Source organism: Neodiprion virginianus, chromosome 6 (genome assembly GCF_021901495.1).
Source record: "Neodiprion virginianus isolate iyNeoVirg1 chromosome 6, iyNeoVirg1.1, whole genome shotgun sequence".
NCBI lineage: Eukaryota > Metazoa > Arthropoda > Insecta > Hymenoptera > Diprionidae > Neodiprion > Neodiprion virginianus.
In genome coordinates this window covers 7,288,878-7,302,699 of record NC_060882.1, presented here as the reverse complement: position 1 = coordinate 7,302,699, position 13,822 = coordinate 7,288,878, and the positions used below count along the sequence as shown (strand labels likewise).

Here is a 13,822-nt window from a genome sequence, read left to right as displayed (position 1 = left end):
AAAGTGCAAGCCGCAACTCTGCAAGCTGCTGCTGCTGCTGCTCCTGAAATCACTTTGCTGACCTAGTTGAACGGAATCCCTCCCCCTCCTTCTTTCTCCGGCAACCGACTAAATTCTCGTACCGAACTATACGTATATCCACTTTGTTCTAAATCCTCGATTATCGGTTCTTCGGAGGAATGGAGCACGAATGAACGAACAAGCGAGCGATTCTCCCGAGAGATTTGCATCATATCGAGTGCAGCGTGTTATGTGCAATCCGAATGTATAGTTATACAATATTGTACAAGGAACGAATCTGCAGTGCGCGAGTTGTTTCCTGCTGAAATTTATCCGACGCAAGTACGTAACGTCGAAATATGTTATTAATATTACATATAAAGCATTGCCTGCAGGTAGACGAACGAAAAATAGTACGGAGTTAAGTATCGTGCTTTACAAATTACAAAACACATCCGCCGTCATGTCAGTATGATACGGAAATTATTTCAAAACTAGTCGCTTATATACTTGCGGAGAATATTGTGCCGGTACGTACAACATTCGATCTCGTCTCGTCTGCGACAGACAAAAATATCTCCTCTTTTCAACTCTCGATAGAAGCCTACGTCTACTAAAGTCAAACTTTACTTTTGTTACGCCCTCCTGTTTTTCCTAAGTAGGTAATATAATATATAATTGTACTTTTAGTCGTTGTTTGACTCTTTTGTGTTACGTGAAAACACACAAGTCCGTTTGTTAATGGCGGAAAATAAGTACAATCATTTATACTCGTTCTCACGCGAAAATCTATTGTTATATTCGGTCCATGGCATATTTCGAATTAGCAAGGTTCTACTGTACGTAAAAAACGGCAACTGCGTGCAATCGCATTGCGACCTGTATTATTACAATATACCAGAGAAAGTTTCGTATCTCACCGAGATCAGAGATTACTTCTGTGCACCTACGTCACGCCTCAAGGTCGGTCTGCTTTGCTAACGAAGAAGCTCATTTGGCAACTCGCCTTTATATTTCCTATCCCGATCTCGTATTCGCGTTTCAAGCCAACTTTTCGCACGAGGTATATTCTGAGAAAAATTATTCATCGCAATGTGTGTATATATGTGTATATGACGAAGATGATGATGTACAAATGCAGATTTGCAGAAAATTCGGCAGTTTTATACAAATCGTTTATAATACATGTATACCACCTACCTATATAATATACATATAATACATTTTTAACGGCACTTTGCGAAGCCTAACTTTTTCAGAATATACGTCATAACACCGATGTTCTACATAGATATAATATAAAAGCCCGGGTGTACACGATGAGAAAAAAAATTAACGAGTGAAGAATGTTTCCGAGTAAATGCACCGAAAATTTTTAAAAACGAACTAATGGAGCGGATAATGCATGAAAAATTGTTGAGACGAGGTAAAAGAGAAAACATTTTTTTTTCAATCTAGGAAAAGTTCCTTTATACCGTATACATCACGATTTAAAGGCGGAAATGAAAATATTTTTATCAATTAACAACATCACACGAATATATTATCGCTTACAGAAATAATGATCAATTGTTGAAATTGAATTTAATTAAAAATCCTCGCGTCGAGTCATATACAATACTATAAACGTACAGTGTACAATGTAATTCAAAAACAGAAAGTAAAGAAATCCAGAACGAAAGTAATTCCTTTTCTCAATTCGCACAAACTTACCCTTATTATTAACATCGCAAATCGTTAAAAGTTACGATAACATATCCATTAAAAAAAAAAACAAAAAAAACTGATCCGATACAAGCGATTCGATATATTAAGAGTAAATTTGAAAAGACGGTGTGAAGAAAGTATGCGAAACGAAAAAAAAAACATATTTTAAATCTACAAAAGTTCAGGGGCACGTAATCCGAACGCACACATCCGTTAATCCGGCGTTAATCCAGTGCACCCAGGCATTAATACCCCATGCGTACAACGTACATGCAGCAACGGACGCGATATTGCGGGGGTGGATATATGCGGGGGTTTCGGCGTAGTAGGAGGTGGGAGGATTCGAGGTCGGGCGTACACCCCTCGCATCTCCGTCCTTCCTTGCTTTCGCATCTATCAGCGAGAGAGGAGCACCTCTACAGGGGTGCGCGCGTATGCATACGTACACCTACGTATGCAGGCATAGGCGTGTGTGTAGTTATACATATGTAGTATAGGTATACCCGTGGTGCCTGCCTAGGAGTAGATGTACGTGTAGAGGGAGCGTCGTCGTCGTCGACGTCCATTCAGTGCGCGGGTGCCGGGAACAGTCGGGACTCTCTCGAGTCCTACAGGGCGAGGGATCGATCGATCGGTCTACGGGGAGTAACTCGCTGATGCCTCGTCCCCCTCCCGCCCCACATTTCTCCCTCTTCCTCTCTCCCTCTCTCTCTCTCTCTCTCTCGCTCTTTCTGAGCCGCATGCACCGCGCTTCGTTCGTTGGGTCGTCTGGCCGAAGAGGAGGCAGCGAGACTCCGGACCGCGGAGGCTGATGGTGAGGCGATGAGGATAACCTTGTCATTCGCCATTCGGTACCCGGCCGCTGACGAGGGATGAGAGAGGAAGAGGGCAGCACGGGAAGAAAGATGCCGAATCCGACTCTACCTCGCTTCTCATCTCTAGACACCGGATCTCGGTTCTTATTCGTTCCTGTCGATGAGAGCGAATCTGCCGAGCGGGGATTTGTTTGTTTCTTTGTTTTTATTTTATTCTATTATTTATTTCTTTTTTTTATATGGGATTCGGGAATCTGTCTGATTGCAGACTTGTATACAGACACGGAGAGAATCGAATTTCGGATCTCGTTCGATACGGGGATTCGAGGAGGATAGAATTTCGGAATTTATTATTCCCCGTTTACACCGCGATGTTTTGTTTTACTTCCGCGGAGATGCGTGACCCATTTTTTTTTTTTATATCATGGAATATTGTTATACGTACGCCGGGTGAAACCGAATATTACCGAGGGTAGAGATCAGGGAATTTTCTTTTCTCTTTTCTTTCTTACGCGGGGTACAGGGACTTTTGCCTTTCGAGGACAAAAAGTATCTGTACGTAATTTATAGGTGCGTGTAGTACGTATACACTCGCTCAGGCAACTCGTAAACTTCGCACTGGGGTTTAACCGAAAGTTACAATTTTCAGGTTATACGTTAGGTTATTCTTCTCGCACTCGTACGAATGTGTAATAGTACATAAAACCAAACAAACATGCGTGTATGCGTAGATTTATTTTTTCTTTACCCTCCGGGAAGAGAGAATTATTTCAACGGAATAAAGTTCGTTTTTAAATCCGTGTAAGATTTTGAGATAAATGTTGGAAAAACACTCACGGAATAATCGAGAAAAGTTTTCTTTCTTTTTTTTTCTTTCTTTATATACCAATTCAATGAAAATTTCATTCACGATTAAATAAACTTTGTTCGAATGAGCGAACCAAACTTTTTCCCGAGTCAAGTGTCGACAGATACACTCTCGACTGACGTCGATTTTTATAGATAAATGATTGTTCGATTCAACGTATGGGAAAAAGAAATGATAAAGCGACGATGAAAAATGATACCCTGCAGAATTTCTTAGACATATTTACCGCATATCAATTTTGAAAATGTGAGAAAGTCGGGAATATTCATTTCGAGATTTACAAGTCGTACCCGGCGACGGTTTCCTGTAAAATTTTCTGTTTCGAAACACCCTAAGCATGTATACCGTATAATGGAATATTTATAATATTATAGAGATAAACTGCGCAGTCCTACGTCACGCCATTAGCGTTCGTTTCGTATCTACTGTATACGCAATACAGATGTAGGTGTAGGTATCATACAGTTATACAGTTGTACATGCATCTAGTCGATGTGTGCTCTGTACGTATATGTACACACGTATAACGCGCCTGTTACATTAAAACTGAAAACTTTCACCGTACTGTCGCTGAGCTTCGGGATCTCCGCGCGAGGATGAACGCAAAACACGCATGCTGCACTGCAGGTCGATCCGTATATACTATATATGAGACCGGTGTATATACCTAGCGATATTTTACGAGGCTTACGAGAAGTTAGTCACGTTAAAGTAATGAAAAATTACTATTTTTCAAGTTTATAGTGACTTTGAAGCTCGTGTTTTCATCGTATTCAAGTTGGTAAGGTTGTCGTAACGATTCGTGCTCAGGAAAAACCTTTATTTTCCGATTTTGGAATTGTCTAAAATTCACTAAACCGTAATAAAAGGAACCATACTTATATCTCAAGAACGTAGTTTCTTCAAAGTCATTGTAAAATAAGGAAAATTGTGATTTCTTTCCCAATGTTTCTGCCTTATTACGATTCACTGAATTTTTATTTTCTAATTACCGCAATTGCGAAACAACGGTTTGTCCGAACCGTTAATCATCACGATAGGGTCGCTAACTTTAGCCTCATGATATTTTAGAGAAGTTTAACCAGCTGCATGAGACTGAGGTTAGAAGCGTTATTGTGATTATTAACATATGAAAAAAATCATTATTTCACAATTGCAGGAATGTTTAAAATTCGGTAATATCATACTAAGGCACATGTATTCATATTTTGAAAACTCAACCACATCAGTCACTACAAACTTGCAAAATAGTGATTTCTCCTCGCAATGACGTTTCGTTACGTTAACGTTACCAACTTCCACCTCATCCGGTCGCAGGGTACGTACTACACGTCCTTCTAACGTATTCGATTGCCAAAATCAATAGTCGAAAATCGACATTTTATGAAAGTTTGAACGTGTAACTTTGTCTGATAATTAAATAATTGCGTACACCGTCCAAATACCTATTATATGTATATGTATATAATAAACAGTAAAACTGAATGATGAGATTTCGTTAAATGTGAACAAGTGTAAAAACGTATGCAATATAGTTGGGATTACAATGTATTATGTACTATACGCGTAGACATTTTTCACGTAAACCGTGTCATCCCACATTTCCTTATCACACTTTCCGTGCAATGGTTAGCCTTCTTGAAATCGTTGAGTTTTTTTTTAAAAGGATATCAACCTCGTACATCGGCGATATCCTATGCGATCTGCGGGATACGGCGTTTTTTCCCTTTTTCTTACGCACGTGATACAAAAAGTCAAGGAAGATAAACGTTCCATTGTCTTCTTTCTTCCTGCAGTTTATCGGCATGCATATATGTATGCAATATACGTACATACCGAGAGAGTCAATCGCGTCGCGTTACGTTGCGCGTTGTTATTACAGACGTACGGTGGAATTGCTTTGTTACACGTACATTTGCGCGTGTAAATTTGTAACGAACAGCGACGACGATCCCCGTTTTCGCAATTCTGATTTCCGAGATAGGCTTCACGAGAGGGAGGAGAAGGAGGAGGATTGCAGTCCGAGGTGGTGTTGAAAATTTCATCACGCTCGCGTATATATGGGGCCATTTTTAGTCTACTCTAAGTTTATGGCATTAAACCGTACCTGCCTACTTGTATACACACATCTAATTAGCAGTCGACTCGGGTGAAAATTTCGCAACCGAAACTCTATTCCTTCTCTCTCGCTCTGTTGGTACAACACAATAAAAGTTCTACATTATACGCTAATGCCGGGGGGGGGGGGATATATATATATATATATTTCACAACGCTATAATATTTACCTTGAAGTAAGGAATGGAAATTACAAGGAAAATTAAGTAGGTACACGGAATTCGTCGATGATCAGAAAAATATAAAGTAATTGTTACAGTCGCTGAAGGTGGAAAAAGGAAGCGGTCGAGAACGGATAAAATAAAATTAACGACGCATGTATATCGACCGAAACAAAGGCGAATAAAGAACGCAACGTCAATCTTTATATCGTGTACAAATATTACATATGGAATACTACAAAATAAATAATAACAATAATTCGCTGACGATGTTGATTTTTTTTTTTTCAAAGTGATAACGTATACGTAGCCCTTGTTTCAAAGGCCTTATCCATCCGCCCATCATCCGTTCAGTGAATCACAATTGAACGATTTCACGCTGTTTTGCCGATTCTAACGGGAAACAATAGATCTTAATCGTATAATACACATGTCACGGTGGATACGTGAACGGTATTTTTACGAGGAGGGCAGCAGCAGCAGCAGCAGCTCGTACAGAGATTGATGATATTCTTCTCCTCGTTTCCGTCATTGCGGATTTCATTATGGTGTTTGCCATACGTACATACGCACACATATATTCGCATATATGTATATACATATACATGCGTTTAGATAGCATAAATGCTGCCTCGAATCGAGCGAACGTAATTCAATACGCATGTATTAACACGATCTGCTCAACAAGTTTGTTTATGACGTGTGTCTCGGAATTACGTACAGCCGCCTGAACCAGAACGGGGGAGAGTTTATAATTGAAACTTTAATGAAACGAGTTGACACGATAATAATATTAATTAACGCCTCGCCCATCTGTTGAGAATTTTTTATTTTTTTTTTTTTCGATATTTATTCATTTATTTTTTCTTTGTATTACGCACTTATTATTATTAACGGTATTATTGTTCGTGTTTACGAGTTTCAATCAAACCAAATTACACGCAGATATATGAATATTTCGAGAATGCGTTAAACTAATTGTAAGAGAGATCTGATGAGAAACGTGGGGTAAAATCGTTTCTCAATGGTACGACGAGTGATAATACAGAGTGTGGAAAAGTTATCACCGTCGCGCGCGTTATTGGAAATATTTTCCAATAGGTATACGTATTTATTATACGTGTATATAAGTAACGCGTAATCGAAGCGTGGTCTCGATCAAAGATGCATATAGGTGCGATAAAAACCACCGACCGAGGTTATTGGTTTCTTGTATTCCGCTATATCTTTTCGTCATATGCAGACGACGACCACGGATATTCGTATGAATTTATTCAACCAACTAATATTGTTAATCTCGTGGTCCAGCTTGACATGTTTGTTGTGTATATTATGCAGAACGGTATTATGCAACATATGTATACGCGCATAGAGTTGAAGGAGGAAAGAACAACAACGGCAACAATGCGAAGAAGAAAATCTGCGGTAGAAGAGAAAATAGGGGAAGAAAGAGAGAAAAAAAAAAGAAAGAGAGCATCGAGATAACCGAGTAACAAAAAGCGTAAAAGGCAACAACGAGAGTAGACGCAGCTAATTGTAGTCTAGCGGATAAGTCGAGTGACTCTTTTCTCTTTCTCTCTTTCTCTCCGGAGTCCTCGGGTCTCCTCATTTAAACTCGGTTAGCCGGTGCGGGCGTTTCTTGCCTCGTCCCGAAGTCACGCAATTAAGAAAATTAAAGCGACGAGTCTCTGTTTACGGGAACGCCGCCCCGTCGTCGAGTATAAGGTACCTGCACGTTTTTTTTCCCCCCTCGAATGCTCTCGCTTTTACAGAAATTCGACCTCACGTGTCTGGAACCGCCGGTATGTACACGATATATACAGAGAGAGAGAGAAAGATATACATATGCGTGTCTTTACACGCGTGGAATAATAAATCGAGAGACTCGTCACTTCCGGCCCCTGAAACTTATCGTGTAATCAACCGGGCGCCAAAAGTGAATTTAGATTTCACAATAAGAAGAGAACAACAACCGACGATTAGCCTCCGCTAGGAAATAGGAGGCGACTTTCTCTCACGTTATTGTAGCTGGGTTATAGACAACAGTACCCGCGATACTGCGGATGTTAATCTAAACTCCGTTAACGAAGCTGCAATCGTCGCTGTTTCACTGAGAAAATAAATTCGTTAGATTTCGAGAAATAGTTGACCATTGAAATTTATTATTTTACTTGATTTCACGTGACTTATAGTACACTTCGAACCAAGGATGCACGATGGCGAAATATTTTCGCATCGTAACTACAAAATAGTGTATAATAATTCATATTTATTTAATTTCACGAAATGTTATAAATTTTAAAATAAGGAGGCTTATTTTATTTTACGAATAGTATTTTTTACGCTAATCGTAACTACGGGATAAAAAATTATTTGGTACAATTAGAAATGAAAAAATTGAGAAACGAATTATAATTGCAGTTTGTTAACGTAACATTTCATAGGAAATGAATCGTAAATTTAGTGGAACGAAATGTAATTTACTTGAAACAATGAACGTTTATTGAAACTAGGTGAATTATATAATTCTGTGAATTCAACGTACATAATAATATAACAAGGCAAAACGGACTAAATATTAAATTGACAGCCCGTAATGAATATAATTCATTTCATTATACCGACTCAAATATTCCTAATGAATAAATTTTCGTTTCATACGGTACAAAATGCAAGTAAAGATACCAAATAATTTCTATTAAATAAAATTTTCATGAAAGTGGAGATCGTATCGTCGTTGAATCCGGTACCCGAATACAATATACGAATTTATAAGCGAAGTAAGATTTGTTATTCTCAGCGTGTGAATTTAAAAGCCATTTCCGCGACCCGGAAGCGATTCGGTGCGAAAACCTTCTCTTTTTTTAATTCCGTTTTTTTATTCAATTACCTTGAAGCCCCGAGATTCGCTTCAACGAAGCTTAGCTCGGGTTGCTCGACGGTCGACTTTTAATCACGGAATGATTGCTCCTGAAATTAACCGCGCAAACTGACCTGCAAAGGAACCGCTCTCTGAATTTTATGCGGCTTCTTTTTAAGAGGCCACGCGGATTAGCACGCCGTTGGATCAGTCGAAACGACGTATCGAGTATCGAGCGTCACCGATCAAATAATTCTTTCCTTTCCCTGCGAGCCGCTCCGCGGAAATTTATCGCCTCCCTCCGTCCGTAGGAAAAAGGAAGTCGCTGGCGGGGTTGAAAGATTGACTTCTTTCATTTCCTTAATTTCGGTTACCTGCAGACTGCTCGCCTCGAGGTGTAACCTTATGTACGTACATGTACCTGTGTTATGTACTTGGGAGAGGAAGAAATATATAGGAGTGTAATAAAATCGGGGAGGATTTAAATCCTGCGGGAAGAAAATTCGGAGTCTCCGCACGTTCTCTGCGTCATCAAATATTTATCTCCATCTATTTTGTCGCTTTACGAAGAAAAAATTTTCCCTACATTATTAATAGTCGTATAGACGAATCAGTCGATGACGCAAATTGCGTGTTGATCTCAGACTGCGAAATAACGAGCTCTAATTTTTGCCTTTTCAATAATTAAGTGGCACGTAAAACGGGACTCGATCCGATCGAATTATCGTCCCTGATGATAATGATGATGATGATGATGATGATGGTCTAAAATTCAAATTGGCCCGCAAATCGTTCTTTCAATTCGTTCGTCGTTGTAACACTACGAGCACGGTTTTTTCAAATTGCGAGACTTTTGTTGCTGAGTTAACTATGGGATTTCGTAATTACGAACGTTTATATACCGACTGCACACAAAAGTTCCTGGGCGGCATTGCGGTATATAAGGTACAAATCGAGCAGAGATTGCGTAAGATACAGTTTAGCGGTGCGGCGCTTCTACGTAAACGGGTTAGATTGCTGATTGATCGTCGAGTTTTGAGAAATTGCACGGATGTTTAAAACAACAACAATTCCGCTTTGATGTCTAATTGAAATTCGGAGCGTAATTAGACGGGGAGAGATGAAAATTATACGGCCAGTCCGTAAGGTCTGTATGGCCCTTGCATGAATCTACGAATTAAAATTCCGATAATAAACGGCCAGCTTCTAATTGAAATACACATATATATAAGTAGGTAAGAAAAATCATCGCTATATGCCACCAATAAATATAAATCCGTGAAAACAACAAGATTACAAGTTTCGGTTTCCAGATTCTTTAGCCATTACCACTCTGTACAATCTATTTTGCCGGCTTCTACTCACTTCTTATATTCTGCTGTACTCTGCTTGTTTCTTGTTTTGTATTATTTTAATTTATTTTATATGACTATACATATTATACTTTTTCTCTTTTCTGTTTTTATTGGTCGGCTTTGACATTTGTATAGATCTATCTCGTACTTTCAGACTTGGACTACTCGAATGCTTTCCTTACACGTGTCTTATTAATACGACTTCTGTTACGCTCTCTCTCTCTCTCTCTCCTTCCTTCTCATTGCCCTTTGGCCCATCTCCAAACCATTGTATAATAAAAGATATTCTATTCTATTCTCATATTTTTAGCAACATTGCGGAAACGTTTTCCGCTAGTTTTTGGCAGCGACAATATTATGTTGTTCACGTGAAATAAAAATTGTCTATAAGTTAGAATAATTGACTAAATGGTGGGAAAAATGCAAAAGGTTACGGTTCAATGTATACATTTAAACTTATTCTATGAGAATACAAATAATTCAGTAGAACGGTGATATGGAAATAAAGAGGAGCTTTTATTCGCATTATTTATTTCGAAGGTATTTACATTTTTTCTCGCACAGTTCATCCGGTTAACAAATTATTCTCTGTACGGTAGCGTTCTTTTCAATCGAATAACAGCACGTACCTTTGAACAAGCGGTATGAATAATTCATTATCGATATGGTTTTCCGAATTTGTTGTTATTGCAGTAAACTCGAATCTGATCGTAACTTAATGAATTTACGATAATGAAAATAAACAGGATTAACGTTCGCCGCCGTAGAAATTTACGATATATAAGTTCCTTGGCACGATGATTAATCAAATCTTTATTCAACGCGGAATGGTGGAATCACTTTCCGTGGTGATGTTCAAGTTCAAGTTAGTAACTTAGTTAGTTTGAATATTCCGGTTTACTGAACTGCAGACGGTTCTGAAGTTGCGACATAACGGATTTTTGCCAAAAACGTGTAACGTTGCAATAACACATTTTACTTAAAAATCAAAACTACCTGCTCGTCAATTCACAGAGAATTTGTTTTCATCAGCGCAGGTATTCACACGATTTAACGTGTAACTAATTATAGCGATAGATAGCTGCGGGATCCCAGCTTTCTATTTTATATTAGTGTAATACCGTATAGCAAAATAATAAAAAAAAAAACAGGCAGGAGAAAAAGAAAAGACACATCTACTCGTGGTTTCTCTACCACGTATCACGTAGCAAAAAAATCATCATTATTTTTCGTTTTTCCTCTTAAGGACCGACTATCGGTTCACGCAGATGTATTATAATATTTATTTATAATTCCTCGATGACTTTCACCGAATAAATGGATCCTATTTCTTTCTTTTTTTTCTTTTTTCATTGTCTCTAAGCACAGTTTCACGGGTAACCGCTGCCTTTACACTGCTGATTTACGTACCTTAAAACACATGTACGTACACGAAAAAGAAAGAAAAACCTAGCTCTGCAAAGATGCTCGCGAATAAAATGGATTATCAAATATCTGAAATTCGTCTACGGAACAACGTCGCGACGTTCCTAGTGAACGGTGTTTTCATTTTTCTTGGTCTATATTTTTATGTCGCTCCTTTCCCCAAAGCGATTTCTCTCTTCGATTTAAATGGAAAAGGCCAACTTTCAGCAGAAAGCGATTCCTGCGGTTTAAATGAATAAGATACCCATCGAGTATGATACAACGTTTCGCACGTTGGCTTTTGTTTGACAATGAAACAATCATCGACACACCGTCCAATATTTTAATAGAACAATGCATAATTTCTGAGGGTATAGATCGACGCTTCGTCGTTAAGTGAGTATGTATAAATTCCGTGTAGGTGATATAATTGTTGTGAATTATTTGCGATAATTGCGACGGTATAACGCGGGGCAAAGACGGTATGATTATTAATCGAAGTTATACCAGCGAGGAACCTGGATGTCAAGTTCGCACGACATGTCGTACGGTATATAAAGGTGATAAAATATTAAGGGAAGCGACAGAAGTGAAGATGACTGGGTGGCTAACTAGGTCGGGGGGAAACAAGGAGGCGAGATGGAATCGAAGAAGGGTGCGGTAGACGTATTACGAACGGGTAGAGAAAAAAGCTATAAAAAAAAAAAGAAACCGACGAAAGAATAGAGCGAGAAAGAGGAAAGAGAGAGAGAGAGAGAGAGAGAGAGAGAAAGAGGGAGGGAGAGAGAAAGCGGTGGAAAGGAAAGGTGAGGTGAGGAAAGAAAAGAAAGTCGGGTGAAGAAAAATTGACGAGACTCACCTTGTCTGAGGGAATATTTCTCGAACTCATTGTAACCGATGAGAAAATCGTAAATAAAATCCGGAGGCTGCGCGTGATATGAGCCAACACCAATAACTCGATAGCACAGAATAACAGAGCGTGTGACAGCAGTTAAAACTAGTGTTGAAACACTCGATGAAAACACACGCACGCACAACTCCACTACACCATTTCGGCCAGATTATACTGATACCCGGATTACACCACCCGCGCAACCCGTTCTCGATTAACGTTACTTACTCATGTCGGGGATTAAGTATTTGAGCAACATTTTGCGAATAACGTTATATACTTCGCCAGATTTTCTCACCACCCCACGCACCACTTCCACTCTACCTGCGTCAGAGCCAAACACATAAAATGGCGATGTCAATCCTCGCACTGCATCCTGGGAAACTTGATCCGTGATCTCTCTCCTCGATTAGTTAGGCTGACCTCCGCTTGGTGCCGACACTTCTCAGCCACCTTGACGTCACGCCCGCGAACACGCCCCCCTCTCCCTAACCTGCGCGATTAAGGCATATTGACAAAGACGACAAAGACGACGCTATCGCCTAAGGGCCGTGTTCGACTGTTGCGATGGCCTGAGATTACTGGAGTTTCCTACCTTCGTTGGGCGTGGGTGAACCAATAGAAGTTACGTATTCTCTTGGCGCGCGAGTTTTGCATCCTGTGTGAACTGCAGTGAACAGTGTGAACATAAATATCGATTCTTATTCAAATTCGTGGTGCAACCACTACGGAATGTGTTTGACGCGGCTTATGGGTTTTACGGTGTGTTTAAGTTTTTGAATCGTTGAACTGTTTTGTCAGTAACTTATTCGGCTGTTGTGAGTAGACATGATTGTTGTTTAATCCGTCGATGTACAGGGAAGCAACGACAGCGTATCGTGAGGTTGTAACGTATTATTACAAGGTTAATCGGTTAATGTTTCAGTTTCAATATTTGTTACGCAGTTACGTCGTTATTATTTTTGTAAATACGATATAAATGTATCTTATGTCATATACCAGTATATCTCCCTTTTTTACTAAATAAACCTATTCGTTGGCGAGATAGAGTGTTCAACCGTTTTTTCAAGATATAAAGTAAACAATTAAGTCAACCTCGGAGGTTAATAATCCCTGAACCATAGCGATATACGCAGTAAATCAGATTATTTTTATCTTCCAGATGGAACAGTGTGGTGAAATAATATTTATGTCGCTGCATGTCGCAGTTCATGATCAGGCAAAAAGCTGCGATGATCGCCTTCCTGACAACCTGCAAGCTTTCAGCTATGGGTGAGTCTCTTCATTGCTGTGTATTTTTTCAACGCTTTGCTATTTAGCTTCGTGAATAATGACGTGGTTGACGATGCAAAGTGAAAGTTGTGTGTGTACTATAGGTGGCCACAGATATCTCAGATCGAAATAAAATGAATCTCGAACAATTACTACACGCATTTGATTTTAGGGTAAAAATGACGGCTTTTGCTCAACACCTTTATGCGCTTGCTATAAAAACGATACTTTAAAATAGGTATTATCATTTTTTATCTTCATCCAAACTATTGCACCCAAAATTGTGTTTCAAGTCTCACCGCGCATTTTGAGCGTGGACTTGCTACTTCCTTATTCCGAGGATACACGTGTCTCATAATTTTCATCACAA

General features: G+C 39.2%; 2 protein-coding genes across 3 annotated transcripts in view; one reads left to right on the top strand and one right to left on the bottom strand.

Moving 5' to 3' along the window:
- The window catches only part of LOC124307499 (ubiquitin-like protein 3), a 30,881-nt gene extending 18,330 nt beyond the window's left edge, over window positions 1-12,551 (bottom strand). Inside the window, exon 1 of one of the 2 annotated variants that reach the window (XM_046769202.1) lies at window positions 12,148-12,551. In XM_046769202.1, the coding sequence (XP_046625158.1) occupies window positions 12,148-12,177 (30 nt within the window). In that variant the 5' untranslated portion in view covers window positions 12,178-12,551. The remainder of the gene's footprint in view (window positions 1-12,147) is intronic. The other variant, XM_046769203.1, reaches the window with a different exon arrangement.
- Window positions 12,552-13,342: 791 nt separating this feature from the next.
- The window catches only part of LOC124307494 (paired box protein Pax-6), a 91,787-nt gene continuing 91,307 nt past the window's right edge, over window positions 13,343-13,822 (top strand). Inside the window, exon 1 of the mRNA XM_046769193.1 lies at window positions 13,343-13,452. The gene's annotated coding sequence lies outside the window, so the exon portion shown is untranslated. The remainder of the gene's footprint in view (window positions 13,453-13,822) is intronic.